The 21,875-nt window shown below is 48.3% G+C and overlaps 1 protein-coding gene across 5 annotated transcripts in view; it reads left to right on the forward strand.

Moving 5' to 3' along the window:
* Positions 1-10,428: 10,428 nt before the first annotated feature.
* The window catches only part of AFAP1L2 (actin filament associated protein 1 like 2), a 64,533-nt gene continuing 53,086 nt past the window's right edge, over positions 10,429-21,875 (forward strand). For 2 of the 5 annotated variants that reach the window (XM_033066555.1, XM_033066556.1), the window contains exon 1: positions 10,431-10,537. In XM_033066555.1, coding sequence (XP_032922446.1) covers positions 10,522-10,537 — 16 coding nt within the window. In that variant the 5' untranslated portion in view covers positions 10,431-10,521. Of the gene's footprint in view, positions 10,538-21,875 lie in introns of all 5 variants that reach the window. The other 3 variants (XM_033066558.1, XM_033066560.1, XM_033066557.1) reach the window with 2 other exon arrangements.

Genomic DNA, 21,875 nt, shown 5'->3' on the forward strand with positions numbered 1-21,875 from the left:
TCTGAAGAAAAAGCAGAGCACAGTAAACTGCCAGTGGTACTGCACTGTGTGACATCTGTCTCAAGTCCATGGCAGAGAGGGCAGCTGGTGGCATTCCCTTTGTCCCTTCAATTCCACCACACCCTCTGTGACTGTCCATTTAGAAGGGCAGCATTGTCTTCAAGACCTTTGAGGGTGACACTGCTGGACTCAGGTATCTGTGCAAAGTCAGGAGTGTTTCAGCTGTTGCCCCAGTATGAAGGGGGGAAGGAAGGGGGTGGACTAAATCCCACCTTCAGTGGGCACCTTCTGGAGGAGATGCTGGCAGAGGCAGCCAGGTGCAGACCCTGAGAGCTCCATGGTCTGTGCTGGGTTGGTGTTTGTGGCAGAGGCTGGGATAGAGCCCTGCCAGGCACACTCGCTTTGTGTTAAAATATCTTTGCTAAAACTGTGGCAGAACTCTTTGGCCATGGGTCAGAAGATGATCTCCACAGAGCTGAGTTCCTCTTAGTGAAATTCCCAGCCTTCAAAGTTGGCAAGAGTAAGGGGCTGGATGTAAAGTGATAGTGCAACCCTGGGCAGCCAGTGGAGAAGCTTCAAAAGGTGAGCCAGGTCTGGCAGGAACAGACTGACAGATTTGGAGCTGATTTTGTTTCTTGGGGTCTCCACACCTGGGACTCATCTATTTCCCATAATTTGGGCTATCCCACCCCGACACCTCCAGGCCAGTGGAGGGAAGAGTCGATGGGAGAACCAAACCTCTCTGCAGGAATAGCCCAGTAAGGCTGCCAGAGGGAAACAGGCTCCCCCTTGGCTGCCTCTGCTGGATTTAGGCTAGATACTGCAGAGGAGACAAAATGCAGCTGACTCCATTCAAGGAATTCATTGACACAGGCTCTGAGGTTTTATGTGAACCAAAGTGTTTGCTGTGAAACAGGAGACAAGGTAATAATTGAATCAGGGCTCACAATGAATGAACTGCTGCTGAGAAATGCCTACTTTACAGCCTTGATATACTCGGGATGTTCAATGACTGCCAGGAGCAAACTCTGCGGTATCTCAGCTAGCTCTTACCCTAATTACCACAGAGGAGTTGCTAGATGAATGAGGACTGCAATATAAAGGATTTTAGTAAGATTTATTGATGAGACTACATGAATAATTCCCTTTGCAATGATGCATTTAAGACCACAGATATCGTGGGAGGAGGAAAGCCAGTGATATTTTGAGTGATTTTAAAGTGTGTGTTTTATTTTTATGTTTCAGCTGTTGCTGTTCCTTCTAACTGTTCCCTTTCCCAAAAAAAAAAAAAAAAAAAATCAATCCTCCTGCCACCTAGGTTTGTGAAACAATAGTAGGTAATTGACAATAAGCTTCTTCTGAGGCCAGTAAATATTGGATCATATAAATGATTCTATGGTAATTGGTCTGCCATGGTGCTCAGGCAGCCCAGAGCATAACACTTCAATGCTCTGATGTTGTTCTGACCTCTTGGCACTCAAAGTTTCAGTTTTCTGTAACTAACTAATTGTTCAGCTTCCTGAAAATTGCATTTGTGCTCTTTCTGCCTTGGGAGCAATCCCAACAGAGAACCCTTCAGAGAATTTTCCTGGGCCTGGCAAATTTAAGTGAAAATGGAGGTACCACCAGGGCAGGCTGAAAAATTGACCCTGTGAAGAAAAAGTGAGTAGCATTTAATCACATCAGCAAGGCTGTCAGCCTCGACATGCAGCCAGCCCACTGCCCAAGCTGACAAAAGAGGAGGATGAGGGAAGGCATTACCACCACAAGTTTCACCAAAGCAGAATTGACCCCCCTGCTGATCCCAGGATCTGACAGCTTCTCCTCATGGGGACACCCAGGAAAGTTCACCCCAAATTAACTAAACTTAAATAAGCCAAATTTACCAATCATCACCCCAAATGCCTTTAATTAGATTAGCTCACTGTGGAATGGAATAAACCAAAACAAATTTAAGACACTTGAAGTCTTAGTTTGGTAGGATGTTCTGCAGATCTCTTGTGAGATACTAAAGCTGCTGTGGCTCACCAGTTCACCACCACTCCCCTGCTGTGTCACCTCCTGCAGCAGCAGCACTGATGGTCTGAACACTGTGTGCACACACACAGGTCACTTCAAGGAAGGTTCTTGGTGGTGCTGTGGCTTTGTGCTGAAAACCAAGAGCCACAACAGTGACAGCATTTGGTGGGTGAGGAGCAAGTAGGGGACAGAACAGGCAAGATCTCTTGAAATAGCTTCAGTTCTGAGAATTGCCTATCAGCAGAAACCTCTTTCTGTAGCAGGGACCCACAAGTCCCCTTCTATATCTGTCAATGGGGAGACCAGAAATGCAGAAATGTGTGTTCAGGCTGCAGCTCTCTGCTCCCTGGGGATGGCAGATGATGGATTGAGGGTGCAGGACACTCTTCCCTCCTGCCACATGTGCACGAGGTGATGCTCACACCCTGATGTGCAGCCCTAATGGCCCATGGTCCTGGGCCACTCTCCCAGTTGCTCCTCTCCTCCAAAAAAACCCATTTCTGGGCACCTGGCCTGCAGTGTGAAACAGCCTTTGTGTGATATTTTGTCAGCTACAAATAATTGAAAAAGGCCTACATAAAGTCCTAATTGTGTCACAGAACAGGCTCTTCAGTCATCCATCTTTCTATTAAACTTGTGAATTTCAGCTACTCAGCCCTGTTGGAGTTATTTTCCCCTTCCCCTCCTTCCTCTTTTAAGCTTCTATTTATATTCTCTCAGTTGTCTCTGCCAGAAGATCTCATGTGGATACATTAGGCCTTTTCAAAAGGAAAGTTGGATTACAGCGATTTTTCTCCCCGTAGGACACAACAGCTTCATCATTCATAACAGAGCAATACACTATAACTTCATTATAGATGGCATGAAGCTGGCCTATTTAAACAGAATACTTAATGATGGTTGGGATGGCAGGAGAAATTCAGCTCCACAGCTCTATGTGTGAAAAGAGAAACCGCATTTTTTGGTATTTACCAAGGAAGATTTCTTGATCCTTGATTAAATCTGTTTTCATGGGAACAAAAGGAAAAAAAACACTGGAAGATTCAACTGACACGGGTGAAACTTATTTATTGCCTGGTAATTAATTCCACTTTGGCAGGTAGTTCGTCATACCCTAACATCTAATGTTTATAGCAGGAAAGGAAACTTGGACTCCTCCACAGTGCTCAGCCTCCACTGAAACAAATGCTTTTTATTGCTGCTGTATGACCACAGGTTCTCATTCTTTCCCCTTGCCCACCTCAGCAGTGCTGACCACAGAAGCTCTGCTCCTTGACTTTGACTGAGTAAAATGGTTAAGGCCTAAAGAAAAGCTGCAGACTGAAAAACACTCTTGTTGGGAAAGTGCCAGAATAAATAGAATAAGTAGTCCTCTGCGAGCTCACAGCTGACATCACACCACAGTTTGCAGTGATGATGGGAGAGGCTTAAAAAATCCCAGTGAAAATGTAGCAAGACATAAAAATTAATGTTTTCCCATATTTTGATAAAATTACTTCTTCTTCTCACCTGGGCAAGCTTTCCTGGTGCTGAAAGGGGGCAAGAGTTCACCTCTGTTCAGGTAAGTCCTCCATCTACAGCTTGAGAGTCCACACAGATTTTTTTCTTCTAACTTTTTTGAGGGATTTTGCTCAATGTTGGTTTACTGCTAAAACCTGTAAGAGTGGATGAAGTTTCTAACTCAGGTGAAAGCCATGATTTCCTATCCTATCCCCTCAAAAATAGGACCATGTTGTCATGAATGAGAGTTTTGGTCACTTCAAGAACCACCAGCAAAGGCATCAGCAAAAGCAGGTTTAATATGGAAGAAAAAGTGCAACAAAGTTCACTAGCAAGGTTTACTTTAGTAGTTCCTAGGTGATTAAAGCACACAGAGAAAAAGCAAACTAAAATCTAAAGTCAATTAATCTAAAATCAAAATCCATTCCAAAATTATCCATGTAGAGCCTGGGAGGAGGGGTTGGGGAAAGTGTAAGGGTAGGAAAGGGTAAGGATAAAAAGGAATAAGGGGCACCCTCCCATTGAGTCACAAGGTTCACTGCACCCCCTTGCCAAACTGAGCCCCAGAATTCACCAATGGTTTAGGCTTAAAGGTTTAACAGGATTTAAACTTAACAGCACTTAATCAATAACTCAATTTAAACAATTTAACAATGCATTCATACAGAATTTACTGTAAGCACGACAGCAACTCACAGGCCTAGCTTACTTAAAAATCTAAAGTACTTAAGGGTCTAGGAGAGCAGCATGCCCAGTGCATTTGCTATGGCATGTTCACACTTTCACACACACAGATCTAAAGGAGTCTGTGCAAGGTGTATCCCTGTGGAAAATCCCCCTCAGATTTAGGGAAGCACTCACCCTGGCTGCCTTTGAACCTTCTGAACAAGGATTTGGGGGAATCAGCCCAGGATGTGTTGGTGTCTGGTGCTGGTGCTCCAAGAAGAGCAAACGTGGGAGTTTGTGGCTCTGAGAGGCCCCACTAAAGGGAGGTGCTGGGGCAGGCACTGTGCTCCAGGAGAGCTCAAAGGGCCTCCCTTTGCACTGCTGCTTGCAGGGTCACAAGAGAATTGGCTTTCAGTCATGTAATATTCCATCCTGGCTGCAATTCAGGCCAGTGGCTTTCTTTGAAAGTACAATTACAAAAATGCTGTTCCACTCGGGCTGTTATTCAGGCAAGAAAAATCAGTTTCCAAGGCTGTTTGTAAGAAGCAGGAGCTCTTAGACAGCACTGATTCCTGGGAGCAGACAGTGTTTCTGACAAGCTGGAGAGGAGCTCAGCCCAGCTGTTCCTCAAGGCCAAGAACTGAGGAACATTTCTGAGATCATAGGCATGGGGGATGATGCACCACCACACAGGGCTAGGTGTGCATCAGAACTTTATATCAGGAGCTCTTGGGAAGCTGATGGCCATGTCCTGTGATGCCTGGGAGTGCTACAAGCTGTGATACAACACACTGATAACAGGGGAGGTCTGCTGGTGTGAGCATCCCCATGTGGGGCTTGCAGGGAAGGGGAACTAAGAATGTTTTGAACTCCCTTAACTGATATTGAACATTGTCAAAGGAGAGCTGAGGGGCTTCTCTGGAGTGGGGTAGTAAAAAAGTACAAGGAGGAAATAGCTTCAGGAGGAACAAATGCTGTGGCTGTTGAGCACACTGTCTGGTCAGCATGGCTCATACTTTGGCCACAAGAAGGTATTCTATCTGTCAAGGGAAAGAAAACAATTCAAGCTATTAGGTCTCCCTGTAATTTGGCCTACAAGCAGTTTGGACTTAACAACTGAAAAGGAAATGTCAAAGAATGGGAAGCCAAGAGAAGCTCATCAAAAAGACATCTGGTCCTGCTGTCCTTAATGGGAAATCCCCCCTCCCTCCAGCCACCCTCTTCCCAGCCACGCTCTTTTGAAACAGTTAATGTCTGAGAGAATCCAAGACATTGCTGGAATGTATCAGTGATGAAGCTTTTGTATAGCTAAGCAGCTAAACAGCTCTGGTTTTGTTTGTGTTAGGGTTGATTGTCTTGCCTTTCATCGGTGAAAGTCAGAAATGCTGGACAGGAGTCAGTGGAGAGCAGTGGTCTAAGGCCAGCTTCAGCTGGGGGAGAACTTGGTCACCTCTTTTATGGCTGGAGTCATGAAATGCTTCACAGGGAAGCAAAAAGATCTCAAAAGATGCACCCATAGACAGCATACTGGCAAATCATCCGAGGTGAAGGATTCATGCTCTCCAACAGAGAATTTAAGTGAGCAGCTTTGCTTGGCACAGCCATGCTGTCCTAGTGACCCATCTGCCTCTCTGCTTCTTCTGGCCCTTTTTTCACTGACTGAACCCTGGCAGGCTCCCAGCGCCTTCCTGGAACAAGGAACCAGTCTGGTCTGTGCTAAGGCACCCATAGGGGTTACTTCTGGGGAAAGATTGCTGCTCATGCTCCTGAGTGGGGAGCCCAGGATCTTTAACATGTTTCTGCACTCAGCCACGTGGCAATGCCATTTATCACAGCCCCTCACAGAAAACCATGTTCCCAGGGCCTGGGTGGCTCAGAGTTTCAGCAGGGGATGCAGAGTTCTTGATCACATGAATCAGGACAGCTGGCAGAGCCCAGCTATTTAGACCTCCTTAGGGAATAAGCAGAGGACTCCTTTTAAATTCCTAAACCCCACTATTCCCTTCATCCCTTAAATCAGAAAATCTGGAAAACCAGCAGGATTCAGCAGATCAGGGTTCAAAGACATTGATGGGAGCTCCATAAACATCCTGAACTCCTGCCAGTACTCCCACCTAAAAGGAAGACTGGGGGGACTTTCAAAGACACATCTGAGCTGTGACTGATGACTGCTCTTATCTAGTCCCAGCTGTGTGTTCCCAGCTGCTCAGTGCTCTCCTCCTTCCATCCAGCTGCAGGTGCTTCCCATTTACCTGGTACTGTCCCAATCCTTCCTGGCTCTACTGCAACACAACTCATCCTCCCCAGCTGGGACAAGAATGTGCCAGTTTGGTTTTCTGTCATTTCAGTGTGGAAGTTGGTTCAATAACTGTGAAAATGGCACTAGGAAGAGAGAGAGAAGGAGAGGGAGGATAGAGATTTCTCCCTGTCAGAGACAGCAGGGTTGTTTTGCTGGCTCAGCTGTCCCTAAGTCCACAGGCTTTGCTGCTATTCAGAGGGATCCACAAATGGACAAAATTAATTCTGCCACCTCTGATTATTGACAGCAGCATTACAGCCCAGTCATGCAGCCAGGGACTCCAAAGTGAAGAAGTCTTTGGCTTCCTCATTTCTTGGCATTTTGTAGGACACACAAAACCCACCTCTGCTTAAATCTCTCTGAAAAAGTTTTATATCTGCTTGACCACAACTGTCCATTACCACACCCTGATCTAAGTAGGTATCCAAGGTGATATTTGGAAGGAAAGAGGACAGAAGTGCAACACCACTGATCTGAGATCGCCCTGCCAACCTCACTCTGCCAAGCCATCTTATTCCTCCATCTGTCCTCCAGGTCCCTGTACAAGTGGAGTATTTAACACAACCTCCCATCTTTCAGAAGCTTAACAAAACTAAGTTAACTCTACCTCTGACTGAACTTGGTCTTGTTGAGTAAACTCCTGAATTTTTACAGCCTTGATAAGTGTATGGGGAAGAGAGAAAGAAAAGCCTTATGAAACAACATACACACTTCAAGTCTGGAGGAAATTTCTACCTTTTGTTCTGCCAGATGGAATATGTTCCCTGAAGAAAGGAAGAAGTCTGATCACTAGGGACTCTGCAACTCGAATGAGCAGTATCTGGGACAAAATACCCCAGATATTCACTATCTTCACTATTGGGGTCAGGTGTGGTTTTTCCTGGCAGTCTCCACCAAGCACAACTCCCCTGAAGTCAGTGGGGGACACCTGCACACAGGTTCTCATGGCAGAGTTCCCTCTGGCTTTCACCACTCTTTGAGTCATCCTTAAACCAGGGAAAAAGCAAAATAAATGCAAGCAAAGAGAAGAAAGTCATAGCAAAGATTTAGACAAATACAGAGATTAAAGACTTTGCTGATGCAAAAGGTAGGTGTAACAATCAATAATAATAATAATCAAGAATATTAATGAAACAATGTACACTTGCTTAGTGTACTTAGGGAATAAAGAAAAGTGTTTAGCATAGCCAGTGAAGAAAAGAGAGGATCAGCAATCATGCTACTACACAAAATATTTAGCAAATCATTCTAATTGTTCATAGAGTTCATTTAGGCTTCTAAACTTACTCTTCATTCCTGCTCTGTTTCACAGGAAACAAAAGTACTTAAGGGCAATAAGTCCAGAGAAGCAGAATGGCATCAGCTGAAAGCCACAGCATGGTACAGAAAAATTTTAGCTAAAAGTGCCAGTTTCTCTAGCAGCCAGACTGCCTATCAATACAGCATGAATATTCAGGAGAAAAGGGATTAAAACATGTCAACTATAGTATGAACCTCTGCACTGAAGGACAGGATGTCAGCTACATAAAAAAGGAATTAAAACAAGATGAGCTTGGCCCTCCAGGCTTTTCACACCTGAGTCATCATTAATGATAATAATCATCATCATTAATAAGCATCACTAATAATAATAAGGAAAAAGGCAAGGAATACATGGGTGTACAGGTAGATGACTGTTATTTTATTGGCTACAAGAAGCTCCACCAGGAAAACCAGTTTGCCAGTGTTTGTTCTACTTGAGCACAGTGGTAAACATCGAGATTTCAGCACCAACACTGGGAACATTAATTCCTCATTCTAAGCAGGGCCTGAGAATTTCCCAGTTTTCCCAAACCCTAGAACACAACAGCCTATTTGAAAAATACTACTCCAAAATATTTTAGGTACTTCCTACTGCAGGAGGAAGGGGGCAAACAGGAAGAACTTGTATTCCTCTGTCATTACTGTTTGTCCCATTGTCACTTGTCCAGCAATTGCCATGGGCCTAACCAGCAGTCCTGGAATTCCAGAGCATCCTTATCATGGGAGGGGAAGGAAGGGACAAGCAGGGAATGTAAAGGCTCTGGGTCCTGAAGACAGGAATCACAGGTATCTGATGTTTTGATCTTTCAAATCATCTTTAATTAGTTTGTGTAACTGGTATTATCCTTAATTAGCCCTGCTCAGTTCAGAATGCCTGCTCACCTCCTTTAAGATAGAGGCACACCTCAAAGGTTTGTAAGACCAAGGCCTACCCTGCTAGATTTTGAAAGCTCTAGCCAAGAAGCAGCTGGGAAGAGCTCTAAGAGAAGTATTCCTACATGGCAAACATATTTATTTATTTATTTTTCTCCAATTATTGCTATCTGCTTGTTGGATTTGATGGCTCAGGCACTTGGCTTGCCTGTCTCTGTGTGCTGGGTATGCACTGGCAAGAGGCGAGAGATGCTCCAGCCTCAGTTTCCTCAAGTTCCAATAGCTCTTCATCCAACCTTGTTCCTGTATGGAGAGTTCCCAGGCGGCACAGGTCACCTTCTGGTTCCACAGAGATCCTCTGAGAGGTGTCACCCCTGCCAAGCACTGCCTGGGAGGGTGGGGACAGGAGGGGCACACAGTGAGTGCCAGGACAGTGCCCTTCCATCCAGCCTGGCTCTTGCTTTCCATGTGAACCAAGAGAACCTGCTTATGGCTCTTCTCAGAAAATGCAAGGAGGGCCATATGATGGAGGCTTGTGGTTTTTTCTGCACAAGCACCAGTGACATTTTCCAGGCTACCTTGGATGATGGATGTCAATGGTTTGTGGGCTGACAGGTCCAAAAACTGGGAAATACGGATTCTGTGAGGATTCTGTTGGCTTTATCTAACAGGTACCAAGGAGAGCAGCTCATTTTCTAGGTAATGGTTGTGTATTTTTCCACATGAACAGTGGAGCTGCACACCCAGGTCAGGCACCCAGCCTCACCTCTTGCTATAAAGGTCCTGTAATAGGCAGGTACAGCTCCCTTGTCCCACACCAGTGTCAATTTTGAAGAGAAAATTTCCCTATAACCCTCGTAGACTTTGCCGTTTGTTACTTTCAATGTTTTCATTATTGATATACACATTAAATTCCTTCAGTGTCTCCAAAACTTTAGCCTGAGGACAGAGTGTCACCTGTGCCTCGTATTGAGGTCAGACTGGATGCCCACTTCTCCACTTGTGGACGTGACAGTTCTGGCTGCCATGGCAGGAGTCAGGCAAAAATGTCCCTGCAACCCAAGGAGAGGGACACATTCCTGTGAGACTGGCTCTGTCGAGAAGCCAGGTCTTATCAGGAAGCTTTAATGAAATCACTGGAAAATAGATTGCAAATTCAGTGGCTCTGGGACACAGCTACCCCGGGCTGGAAGAACCCAAGCCCGAGCCGGGAGGAGGTGTGTGTCTGGCAGCTCCTACCTGGGCTCACGGCACCGGGACCACACACGGCTATCCCGGGATAACCAGCGCTTTTCTCCGAACGCGCCCAAACCCGCACTGCAGCCAGAGGGCAAACACGGGGCACTCCGGGCATCCCCCGGAGCCGCTCCCCGCCTCACCCCAGCACCGCTGCCCTCCTCCCTGCCCCCGGCCCGGACCGAGGTGTCCCGAGACAGCCCGGTCCCGGCACACAGCCCGGTCCCGGCTCGCAGCCCGGTCCCAGCTCGCAGCCCGGCTCACAGCCCGGTCCCGGCTCACAGCCCGGTGACGGGGCCGGTCCCAGCTCGCAGCCCGGTGCAGTCACAGCCCGGTGCAGTCACAGCCCGGTGGCGGGGCCGGTCCGGCTCACAGCCCGGTGCAGTCACAGCCCGGTGGCGGGGCCGGTCCCGGCTCACAGCCCGGTGCAGTCACAGCCCGGTGCAGTCACAGCCCGGTGGCGGGGCCGGTGCCGGCGCTGCGCGGCCCCGGGGCGGGGCGGTGCGGGCGGGGCGGGCCGGGGCAGCGGCGCTGCTGGAGCCCGAGCTGCGGAGCCGAGCCCGCTGCGGGCAGCGCCGTGTCCCGGAGCCCTCGGCACTCGCTGGGCTGCGGCCCCGCTCATCGCCATGGAGAAGTACAAAGGTGAGGAGGACACGCGTGGCCGTGTCCCGGGCCAGCCTCGCTGGGGACCGCGGGGGCAGCGGTCTTGGGGGGTGACAGACCGGGTGGCACGGCAGTTTTTGGGTGATGACGGTCTTTGGAGGGGTGACAGACCCGCTGGCACGGCGGTTTTTTGGGGGTGACGGTCTCTGGGGGTGACAGCCCCGCTGTCCCCCCGCGTGGGAAAGAGCGGTGGGATGCAGGGGTAGCTCCCGAGGCGATGTTCCCGAGACGGGGAGCGGGGTCAGCTGCAGGGAAGGTCCCTGCCAGCCCGGTTCCTGCGAACGGGAGGTTGGGGCTGTCCCGGGAGTGGGACCGGGCGGTGCGGGCGGGGGTCCCGCTCCTGCTGCGGAGGAGAAGGCAGGCGGATAATGGGGACGGGAACTGGCTCCAGGGTGCTGATCCCCGAGAGTGGGGCCAGGGATCGGGGTCCCCGCGAGTGGGGCCGGGTGCGATGGGGAAGGTCCCACCGGGGATGTGGGACAGAGCGGGCAGGTCCCACCCGGGGATGTGAAGTCCCTGCCCCGGGCACCGAGTAGGAAGGGAAGGAGGAGGGAGATACGGGAAAATGTCGTGTTTTACCCGATCCGGAGATCGGGACCTTTTTTTTGCCGCTTCAAAGCAGCGTCTCGTTGGGATTTCTGCAGTTGTCTGACATTGCTCCGTCCCTCGTCCTAAGCCGCCCATCTGCGCGGGCTCCCCACCCTCCCAGGCTGGCCAGGCACGACACTGAGTGTCCTGTTTTCTGAACGCAAATAGTTCTGGTGGTTAGGAGAGGGTAGGTGAGCAGCTCCCAGCTTTCTCCCTGGCAGGTCTCATCCGGGCTGGCTGTCACCCACAGCCCATTTATTTCCCTCAATCAATGGCTCTGGCGCTTCCTGTGTGATGCTGCTTGCTCATGAACACCGAGATTGGCACATCCCAGGTCCGTGCTGCCCTGGGCACTCTTGGACGCCTCTCAAACATGAGCTCTCCTTGCCAGCTGAGGGGAGGAGGTGGGATGAGGTGCCCGGGCACGGAGCTCGGATGTGCGCGGCTGCTCTGTGATTGCTGCTGCTGCTGGTGTGTAAAAACCTCCCCTGGAGGAGGCGGATCCCCGTGTAGCACGGAGTAAGTCTGCGGTAAATTTTACCTGTTGAGAGGAAATGGGACCCTCCTTGTAATTGCTGTCCTCCTCCTGGAACTCGGATATTTCAGTGGGGAACTTGGTACTAAACAATGTATTTCTGCCAGACCCCGTTTGTACTTCTTACTGTCAAACCAGAAAGGTTTGCTTAGACCTCAGTAGGTGCATCTGAGATAATAGCTCATTTCCTGATCCTGCTTTGGTGGGGGCTTCAAATGTCGAGGTATCATATTGTGTGAAGTTAACTTTTGCCAGGACTGTGATTTTTTCACTGTGCAATACTTTAGCATTCTGACAGGGCTGGCACTGTGCTGCCTGTTGCATTTTGATCCTTTTCCTCCTTACAGCTGGTGCTTTACAGGCCTGATAAGCACAATAATAACACACTGCAAAAACGATCTTAAGGATTATATTACAAGTCAAATATTGTGTACTCGGTTTGATTTTTTTTTTCCCATCCTGGCAGGGTCTGCACAATTCCATTCAGTTCCAGTAGCAAAGCAGTAGATTCATTAAGATTCAGCTATGTTTTGTATATTGTCTTTTTAAATATGCACAGTGCTCCCTCGGAGCAGCGGGGATGTTCTGCACATGTGTGATGAATAAATAGCGAGCAGGACCGATGGCGGAGCCCTGCCAGCGATTTTTTGTGTTGGTGCTGAGTGTGGGAGCGGGGGTGGTGATGGGGACAGCCACAGGTGATGATGGCACAGCCGGGACAGTGCGTGGGAGGTGTCCCCAGGGTGGGGGTGACAGGACTTACCTGGAGCTGGTGAGGTGTGGGGGAAGGGCTGGGCTGGAGGAGAACTTGTGGGAGTTGGGAGCCCTGAGGAGCAGGTGGAGAGGGCGGACAAGTGGGTTGTTACTAATAAGCACGGGGGATTTGTGCCCGTTCTGGTGGGGATAACTTGTTGATGCCTTTCTGTGGGAAGTCTTCATCCTTGCCACCAGCCAGGCAGAGTGCAGGGACATTCTCTAATGGTAGAGGTGGGTGGGCTGTTGAGCAGTGAATGGGAAAATGAATTGGACTACAAGATCTAGCCTACTACTTACAAAATTAAGTTTGCAAGCATCAGCAAACAGCAGCATCTTTCCATTAAACACGGTCAGGGATGTGCTATAACCCGGACTCTGGGGTGGCACATGCAAGTGTCTCTCTTTCAATGGCAGGTGAAGCAGCCACAGGAATCTGGTTGGGTGGAGCCTGCAGAGCCAGGGGCTGGTGGCTGGCAGGGTGGCACCGATGGAGTGGGAAGAGCTCGGGCTGTTGGACTTGCACAGTGGGAAGTGAAGGAGAGATTGTGAAACTCTCCTGGGAATGGGTTTCCTTTCCCAGCCACTGCAAATGAGATTGCAGCTGCAGAAGAGGACACTGCCTCTTGACTCCTCTCAGGCCATTGAAGCTCTGAAGGATAATCTTGATGTGCACTAGGGTTGGGTTTTCTCCTGCAAAGCCGCCCTAAAGAATGTCTGCTGTTGGTGAAGATGCTGTTTAAAAAGGCATTGTCTCCCTGTGGGTGGGGAGTGTGTGTGAGGCATAAAGAGCAACAGACCCAACAGCCAAAAGGGACAAGAGGGACACCTGCAGAGGGCAGGTGTGACTGAGGATGGTCACTGTACCCACAGTCGAGTGGTGACAAGGACAGAGCTGCTGGTCTCTTGCTCTTGCTCCTCTTCTATTTCCTGTGAGTGCTCTCACCCCCTTCTCATGTGTTTTACCTCTGAGTATGGCAACTGTCCCAACTTGTGCTCCCTGTTCTAGAGGCATTGTGGCTTCTTGCCTACTCCTTACCACGCTTGTCAGATGTAGCTGGATGGTCCCTGACCAACCATCTGCAGACCCTGGGAGGGGAAGGGGTGCTGAGTGCACTGTTACTGGTGAGGGACGTGTTGGTGGCACTTCACTTACCCACTGTCTCTGTCAAATCCTCCCAGACTGACACCCCTGTCACTGCAGTCATGGGTGATTACAGCCCCTATGCTCATAGTCTGAAATGTCAAGTGATGTGAGTCTGCAGGGTTTTGTAAGTTATTACTGTATTTTAAATGTGTTAGAAGTCTGTAATGGAAATCAGAGCAACTTCCAGCCCAGTTCTTCAAAGAGAAGTGTTTGGCATTCATGTTTTACTATCTCTGTTGAGCAAGGATTCAAGCTTCACATTCCTTGTCAGAGGGTCCTTGGAAGTGTTTGCAGTGCTCCCCCAGGGAGATGAACCATTGTTTGCCCACGAAGGAGAGGTTGTCTTCTTAACAGAAACCAACAGGTTAGTGTTGATAAGGAGTAAAATGGTGACTTGGTAGAAAGAAGTGTTTGCTTGCTAAGTTAACGTGTTTTAACTGGGAGGGGAAAGGGATTGGGTCTGTTTAGAACTGGGGCATGTATTCTCTTCCACATGTTCTTGCACATACAGGGATTAGACTGAAAAGTGGAGACATGAATGAAAGATGTGAGCCCTGTAACAATCTGAGGTGCTTTATAAACTGTTGTTAATCAGAGCTGGAAATGGATTTATCCATATGACCAAGATCTTGGCTCTCTGCAGACATATGTGGTTTCTCCTCAGCTGATTGTCCACACAGCTGTTGTGTTTAACTCATTGTCTTGGTGTGGCAGCTGGAGAAAGGAGGGCAGTGTACTGCTCTGTGCCAAATCCAGTACAACTTTCAGCTGCTGGGCTAAGCCTTCTCTTGTATGCAGATGAAAATTAATGTCATGCATAACATACACAGAAACTCTCACTTATGTGAGAGAAACCCTGGTTGTTTTTGGAGGATGAAATGGACTGTGTTGGGGAATAGGCAGCAGGAGTACAGAGTTATCCTCTGCAGGGCTTGAGGACATGGAATCTTTTTTCTGCGACTGAAACCACAGCCTGTCTCAAACATCTGCCATGCCCACCCTTCCAAGCCATCCCACCTGTGCCAGCATAATACTTCTGTCTCTTCTAGCACAGCTGCATTTCTTGTTTAAACAGGGCATGTGAGGGTGCTCTGAGCTGTATTACGTGCACACAAGGCTCTCAGTGCTCTCCACAGCAGGACAGGCTCACTGCAGATGGGCTGTAGGGATGCTGGCTTCAGCCCCATTTCAGGAGCAGTGATGGCCCTTGGGAGGTGTGTGTGTGGCTGCCAGGTTTGGGGTGCTCCTTTTGCTACCCCCAGAACTATCACTGGGGCTGGCTCCATCTCTGGAGAGTGAGGGGCAGGGAGCCCTGCTGCTCTGGGGTCTGTGCCCCATCTGTGTCACTACCAAAATTGCCGAGATCCCTGCTCCTAATGCCAGGAGAGAAGCTTTCTTCCTAAAAGAAGCAAAAAAAAAAAAAAGAGGATAAAAGTTAGCTCCTAAGCTCTTAGCCTTTGGGCATCTGCTTTTGGAATGCTCTAGACAAGGCACAAGTCCTTCCTTTACCTTTGTGTGTGAGCAAGTCTCGTTCTCCCTCCTCCCCACACCTTCACCTCTGCTCGATGCTGGCTCTGTGTGCCCGGCTGGGGACTGAGACACTGCCTGAATGAGTTTATTGTTCCTGGCTTCTCACTGATGGCTTTCATTGAACGCCCACAGCCAGGAACACAGGGAGTGTCTATGCAAAAATGCTTGTACTGCTTTATGCTGGAGCATGGCTGCTCTCTCAGCTTGCCCTGGGCTGGGGGCAAGCAGGGAACTGCTCATGTCACCCAGGCTGTGCACCAAAGCAACACAGGCTTCAAAATCTGAATTCTGGACACCTGCTCAGCTGCATACTTGTTCCTCAATGTTTCCTTCTCAACACACAGTACATATGAGGGATTTAGTGCCTTGACTGAATCTCTTAAGATTTCATGGCAAATTCAGGACCTGAATCCCAAGCTCCTTCAGCAATGGCCAATGCTGTCCTTGCAACCATCCTCCCTAGATCAAGGGAAATTAGGGATGCTGTTCTTTTGAGAAGTCTTTGCAAACTCTAATTTGCTGTACCCTCTGGAAATGCAGGATTCATGTAATTCAGGGAAGTGCATCTTCAGGCCATAGCAACCAGAGAGCCCTGAGCTGTAGGGGACATCTTGGGGAACCAAAAATAAGAGGTGCACCTGTCATCAAAGGGGATGCAGAGCATGTGCACCCAGGGCATGGGTGTTCCTCTGAAGCTGTCTGGCTGAAGCACAGATCCAGCAAGTGAACTGGGATCCTACAGTCACACAGCCAGTTTGATGACCTGCATATTATTGTTTACTTCATCTTGGAAGTTGAGTCATTTGTGCTTTTCTTTTGGGTCAACAGACAAGACAGACTGGTCCAGTCTGTGCTGCAGCCTGTCAGCACAGCTCTGTGGGTCACAGATGTGTCTGGCAGGGCCTTGTTCCAAGGAACTGCTGGTGCAGGTGTTCATACAGCCACTTTCTGGGCTGGAGCTGCTGGGCTGGTGGTGGACTGGGGAGTGTCAATAAACTGGCAGATTCCCTGGCAGTAGCTGAGAGAAGGCATTTCCATTGTAAGAGCAATGCTGCCCTGTGAAGAAGAGGGGTTAAATTTGGGAACTTCTTGCTATGTGCTGTGTGTATGGCTAAAAACTTGTGTGAACTGGAGGAATGACTGTAGAAGTTCACAAAAGAAAAATCTGCTCAGAACGTTCAGCGGGAAGCCACCAATCTCCTGATACCCGACGTTCTTATTTAAAAAAAAAATAAAATTGCTAAATTTACTTGAATCCAGGGAGCAGAGCTTTAGGAGGGGAAAGCCTCCAAAACAAACAGGAGTTGCTAAGGGTGGCCCCTTGAGCAGGGCTGAGCCCTCGCTCCAAACCCAGCTCCTTGCTCCAGGTTTGGGAACAGCCGGGGCTGCAGCCACCCAGAAATGTGCTGGGTTGGTCTGAAGTTCAAAGGACAAGGGCCAGGACTCATGAAAATACATTTCCCCTCTGCCCCTCCTCTGACCTGTTGCTTTCTCTGTGGGCAAAATTCCATAGAAAGCAAGCCTGAGGATGGTTTGGAGCATGGCAGCATTGTCTTTGGTTGTAAACAGCCCTGTCTGGAACTAAATATCTCAGAATTATGGGGTCAGACTGAAACTCCCACATAACATACAGACTTGGCCCCTTGCAATTTAATGAAAGTATTTCCCCTCCTTGGGTGGACTGTGTTGCATAAAGATTTTCTGATGTTTTTCTTTATTCTTTTTTTTTTCTTTTCTTTTTTACACTTTGGATCTGCTTAGGATAAAAGGATAGCACAAAGCTTAGAAAAAGCCTGGGAAATAGGGATTCACGAGACTTAGCTGGCAGTTTAGCCTGTGGGCTTCTAATTTCTGAGTGTAGGAATCTCCTCCAGATATAACCAGGAGCAGTAGCTACCCCCAGCACTGGTGTGATGCATGTGGCACTTTTTTATTTCCCTTTGTGTTTTAGGAGACTGAATCTTTTAAAAAATATCTTTAGATTCCCAATCTTGCAAATAATTAATGAGGCTTTCCAGAGCTGGCACTGAGTTTGGGGTGTAGAGGTGGGCAGCCAAAGCAGTTGGGATGCTTTTGAAGAAGTTTGCATAACACTTTGGCAGCAGTGCTGTGAAAGAGGTGGGTCTGAGCCAGGAGATTCTTATGGGTTTTGTTCAAGATGTGGCTCGAGCCATTCCCTCTTGGACTGAGTGAGATGGGGAGCAAGTCTTGATCTGCTGCAAGGAGGGGATCTCTGTCCTGCAGCCTCTCTGTGTTCTGGGGCAGCCAGCGCAGGCAGGTGGTGAGGGGAAGTGTGTGCAGCTCCTGTGACGTGAGATAAGGTATCTGCAAAGCGATCTCTGATCCAAAGCCACTCTGCAGATCTCATCATTGCTATTTGTCACTGCAGAGTATGACAACTATTAAGGCTGGGAAGAAAGAGCTGGCTCACAGAGAACTGAGTTGCACAAGGTTACGTGATGTCACAAGTGGCTTTTGCTGAAAGTCCTCCACAAGTGTGTGTGAAATTTGGGGCTTTCTTCTGCTGAGGAATGCAACCGAGCCAGCTGCAGCCCCACAGCCTTCCAGTAGCACTGTCAGTTTGTCATCTCTGGAAGGAGCCCATGTATTTGTTCAGACAGTCCCAGTGCCAAACAGCTCTGACTTCTGGTGGTCCCGCTGTGAATGAGCTGAAATCAGTAGAACACAGAGACTTTTTGGTGCCTGCTGGTAACAGGTACGTGGTTGGAGCAGTTGGGGGGGCCAACTACTTGTGGTAGCAAAATGTCAGAAGTGTGGAAGTTGGGGCTGACTTCAGAAGTGGAGATGTGGCCAGCCCAGACTTGTGCAGTAGCCTGTGACAGCTGGAGGCCGTCTGCTCCATCCGTCCCATCAGCAGCTTCATCCAGGCTGCTTGGCTGGGGAGCACGTCCTGTCTCCTTTGTATAAACCCAGCATCCTCAAGGATCTTTTGTGTTCTACTACAGTCTCTAAAAATGTGCCACGTGGTCTTGAATGGTGGGAACGTCTGCTGTTTTTATTGTCATGCTTTTCAGACTTCTCCATGGCTCTGGGGAATACAGCATCAGGAAGAGAGCTAAAATTGTAGTGAGCAGTTCCACATCTGCTAAGGGATTGCCTGATCATGGTAGCTGCTGGATGTGACAAAGAAGAAGAGAACTCTCAGACGAGTTGAGCTCAGCTAGCAAAGCAGCTGAGCTGTCTTTACCTTGCTGTGGTTACCTGGGCAGAGGGATGGGATGTGCATTCATGTCACCCCACCACAGCCAGGTTTTTGGTCCCTGTTGGGAAGTCAGTACACATACACATCTCTTTTGCTAAGGATGAGCTGTGTGTGAAGTTGTATAAACTAGATCTGGGTGGTGATGCCAGGAAAGGGCAGGCAAGTGGTCAGGAGCCCTCCTCCCACAGCCTGAGGTCACAGACAGCTGGGGGCACATGGGGCAGGGTGGCTCTGGCTTCACCATCCCCTGCTGCAGGGTCTGGAATCTGCTGGGCAGCACAGTGGCTACGTGCTTTTCCTTCTGGATTTTTGAGTCTGTGTGGGTTGTTTACCTCATCTGGGGCACTTGGTGCCTGGGGCTCTAGGTGCAGCCAGTGCTGGGCCTGCAGGTGCTTTTGGAGTTCAGCAACCTCACCTGTCTTGTGGGAAGATGGTCACAAGTGCCCCAGGGCTGTGCAGTCACCAGTGAAATGTGTGTGGGACAGTTTTGGGTGCTTTTGGTTTTCTCCCATACCAGTATTTGTGATCCACACTTACTTGTGCCTTGTTCCTCTGAGCAGTGTGTCAGAGCTGAATATGCTGGTGAGCCTGTGCAGGGTCACAGTGACCTAAAAGCCACTGACCTCTGGAACAAGCCAGTCATGTCTGCAGAGCAGCTTCCTCACCCTTCACCCACCAGTTCATCCAGCAATAGCTCCTTCAGCCAGGCTGTGGGAAAGCTGTAGGAAGCCATGAGGACTAAACTTCTGATAGTCCTAATCAAGGCTTACTGGATAGTCTGTAACTTAGGTAGTCAGAACACTAAGAGTTAATAATATAATCAGTTTCTTCTAGCCAGGGCCTGTGTTGTTTCAATGGAAGTCAGCTACCAAACTATTTAGCTAAGCAACTCTTGTAAATGATTTATTCTTGAGTTAAGCATGGTATTATTTTATATAAACACAGGTTTTCATTACTCCTTCAACTTTATTCCATTTTCTCTCTACTAGTGGTGTTACAGGATACACACACATATCCATGCACAGCCTCTTGCCTTTCTCTAATGAGCAGTACTAGCTGATGATATTATCTAATTGCCTACATGTCATATCAGGTTAATTTGCTATAGCTAGAGCTTTGAAATTGTCCCCCTTGTGAGATGATGCTTCTCAAAAACTGGGTTGTCTCCCAGGTGTTGAAAGGAATTATTGACTTGTTTGGAGCTGGCTGTCCTAATGCTGTTCTGTGCAGACCATGTAACTGATTAAAGCGTGTCAGAAAATTATCAGTGCTCCAAGTGTGGTTTGGATTATGTTTGAATCTGCGTGAACTCCAAGGACTGGTTCTAGGAAAATTCACCAGTAAATCAGTCACAAAGTGTGTTAATTATGCCAACATATACTCTTGATTCCTGGCATATTGAACTGCAATTCTGTCTCTGATCCACAGCTCTGGAGACACTGTTGATGTGGTCTGTCATCTGAGCACTTGGATCATGGTAGCTTGTCACACTCTCAGCTCAATGGGCTCTTGCTTTAATTACCACTATATGCCAAAGTACTGATGGATGCTCTCTGTATGGGTTACACTGTTGTACTGAGCCAGTGTAAACTGGCAGTGTGTGAAGCAGAGCAGACCTGGGCGAGGATGCAGATGCTTGAAGCCTGTGCCTGTTGGCATCCTGCACTAGTTAACTTCTGTGAGTGTAGTTTTCCTATCAGGTTCTTCCAACAGATGCTCTCTAAGCGTACAAGAGATCTATTTCTGGAAATTGAAGTGGGAGTTGGCAGAGGGGGGGAAAGTGAGATGGCAATCAAAATTCCCATACTTTATCCTAAAGGCTGAATTCCCACGTCTGGCTGAGAGGAGAAACAAATGCTTTCTAGACCCAGGAGGCTCTGCATTCCCCAAAACAGAAAGATTTATTTTTAATTCTGGTAGTTCACTGGAGCTCTTAAACCAAAAGAGCAGTGACAGTTTTATTATACTGCTTGGAAATAAAGGCAGCAAGCTCTGGGCAACGCTGAGGCTGAAAAACCTGGAGTGTTGTAGGGAAGGGAGGGCAGGTTCATTCAGACATTTGACCCCTGCTGAGTCCAGCCCAGCCAGAGCATGGCCTGAATTGCAGGGGCAGCACCCAGAGGCAAGGTTTGACTCTGGCTGGAAATCTGTGTTCAGCAGCACAGGATTTCACATTCGTGTTTCTTTGGATTGGCTACGTCAGCCTTCCTTCAATTCTTTGGCCTAAATAATGGCATCCCCTAAGCTTATATGCTGGGGTTGCTGGTTTTTTTTTTGTTGCTTTTTTTTTCCTTCATTTGCTGCTGATACCATTTCAGCTATGGTCAGTCTTTTATTCTTGTGATGTTCCAGAGGGTTACAGCTCTCCCAAGATCTGACAGGAGCACAGGTGGGTGTTAAGCACACAGAATGGCACTTGTGTGAGAGGGACTGAAATTAATAAATAGGGTGTCGTATTAGTGCAGGAGGATAACATGGACCATCCTTGCAGTTAACGTAGGCTGGTGGCTGTCCCCTTAAAACTGGCATTGCCCCAAAACCAGGACAAGAGCCATGGACGGGTGGGTGCCACTTCCAGGTCACACATTCTTACACCTTTGGCTGCTTGGTGTCTCCCTTAAAAAATGTGTAGGTCTGGATGATGCTCCAATGCTTTCTTGAAGGTATTCTAACATTTAGCCCTGATCAGACTATCTCACTCTGACACTCCTGACTAGCTACAGAATTTTTGCAGTTTGCTTTTGTTCCCATACTGGATTGAGGTTTTTGTTGGAAATGCTCTTTTTCCAGCATATGTTCTTGTTTTTCCTGATAAACATGCATGTCTGTTGGCCCACATTTAGATGAGGTGGGAAGGGCCAAATTAATTCCTGGTGTCATTCCAGCATAGTCAATGGGCTGACCACAAAGATCAAATTTGGTCTAAGATTTACACTGGACTGACTGCAAGTTTTACCAATTTTTACTGATCTGCTACCTAACTGTATTTCTGGTGCAATTGATAAAGATGCCTTTGGATTTAATCTAATTAAAGCTGATCTGTGGTAGGGGAGGGATGTAGAGCTGACAACCCCTTAGCCAAGCAGACATGCTCAGAATTCCAGGTGCTAATAGCACTGATGTGGCTGACCCTTGCTCCAGACCAGGGTCTGGATTGTGTTAGTTATTTGGACCATGAAGGACGAGGAAATTCTACCACACTGGAGACATGTTTTATGAAAATGCAGCCAAATCATCTGTGGACACTTCAGCAATGACATCTTCACCTCTGATCCTCTGGGCTGAAAGCTCTCCAGCTTCTGATGAAATAGTGCTCCTGGGAATGCTTGCTTATCCCAGATTCTGGGATGGAATTTCAAATTTTCTTTCACCCGTTGACTGTATGATTTCCTCATTCATGCAGCTATTTTTTGTTGGTTATTCACAAATGTGCAGGCCTGCTCTGCCATCACACTGACAGAAGGGAGGAAAATGTTCCACTTTGAATATGGAAAGGGAGTTGCTGCTTAGCACAGACAGAACTGGCTTCTAGATGAAAGAG

Source organism: Catharus ustulatus, chromosome 8 (assembly GCF_009819885.2).
Source record: "Catharus ustulatus isolate bCatUst1 chromosome 8, bCatUst1.pri.v2, whole genome shotgun sequence".
In the NCBI taxonomy this organism is placed as follows: Eukaryota; Metazoa; Chordata; class Aves; order Passeriformes; family Turdidae; genus Catharus; species Catharus ustulatus.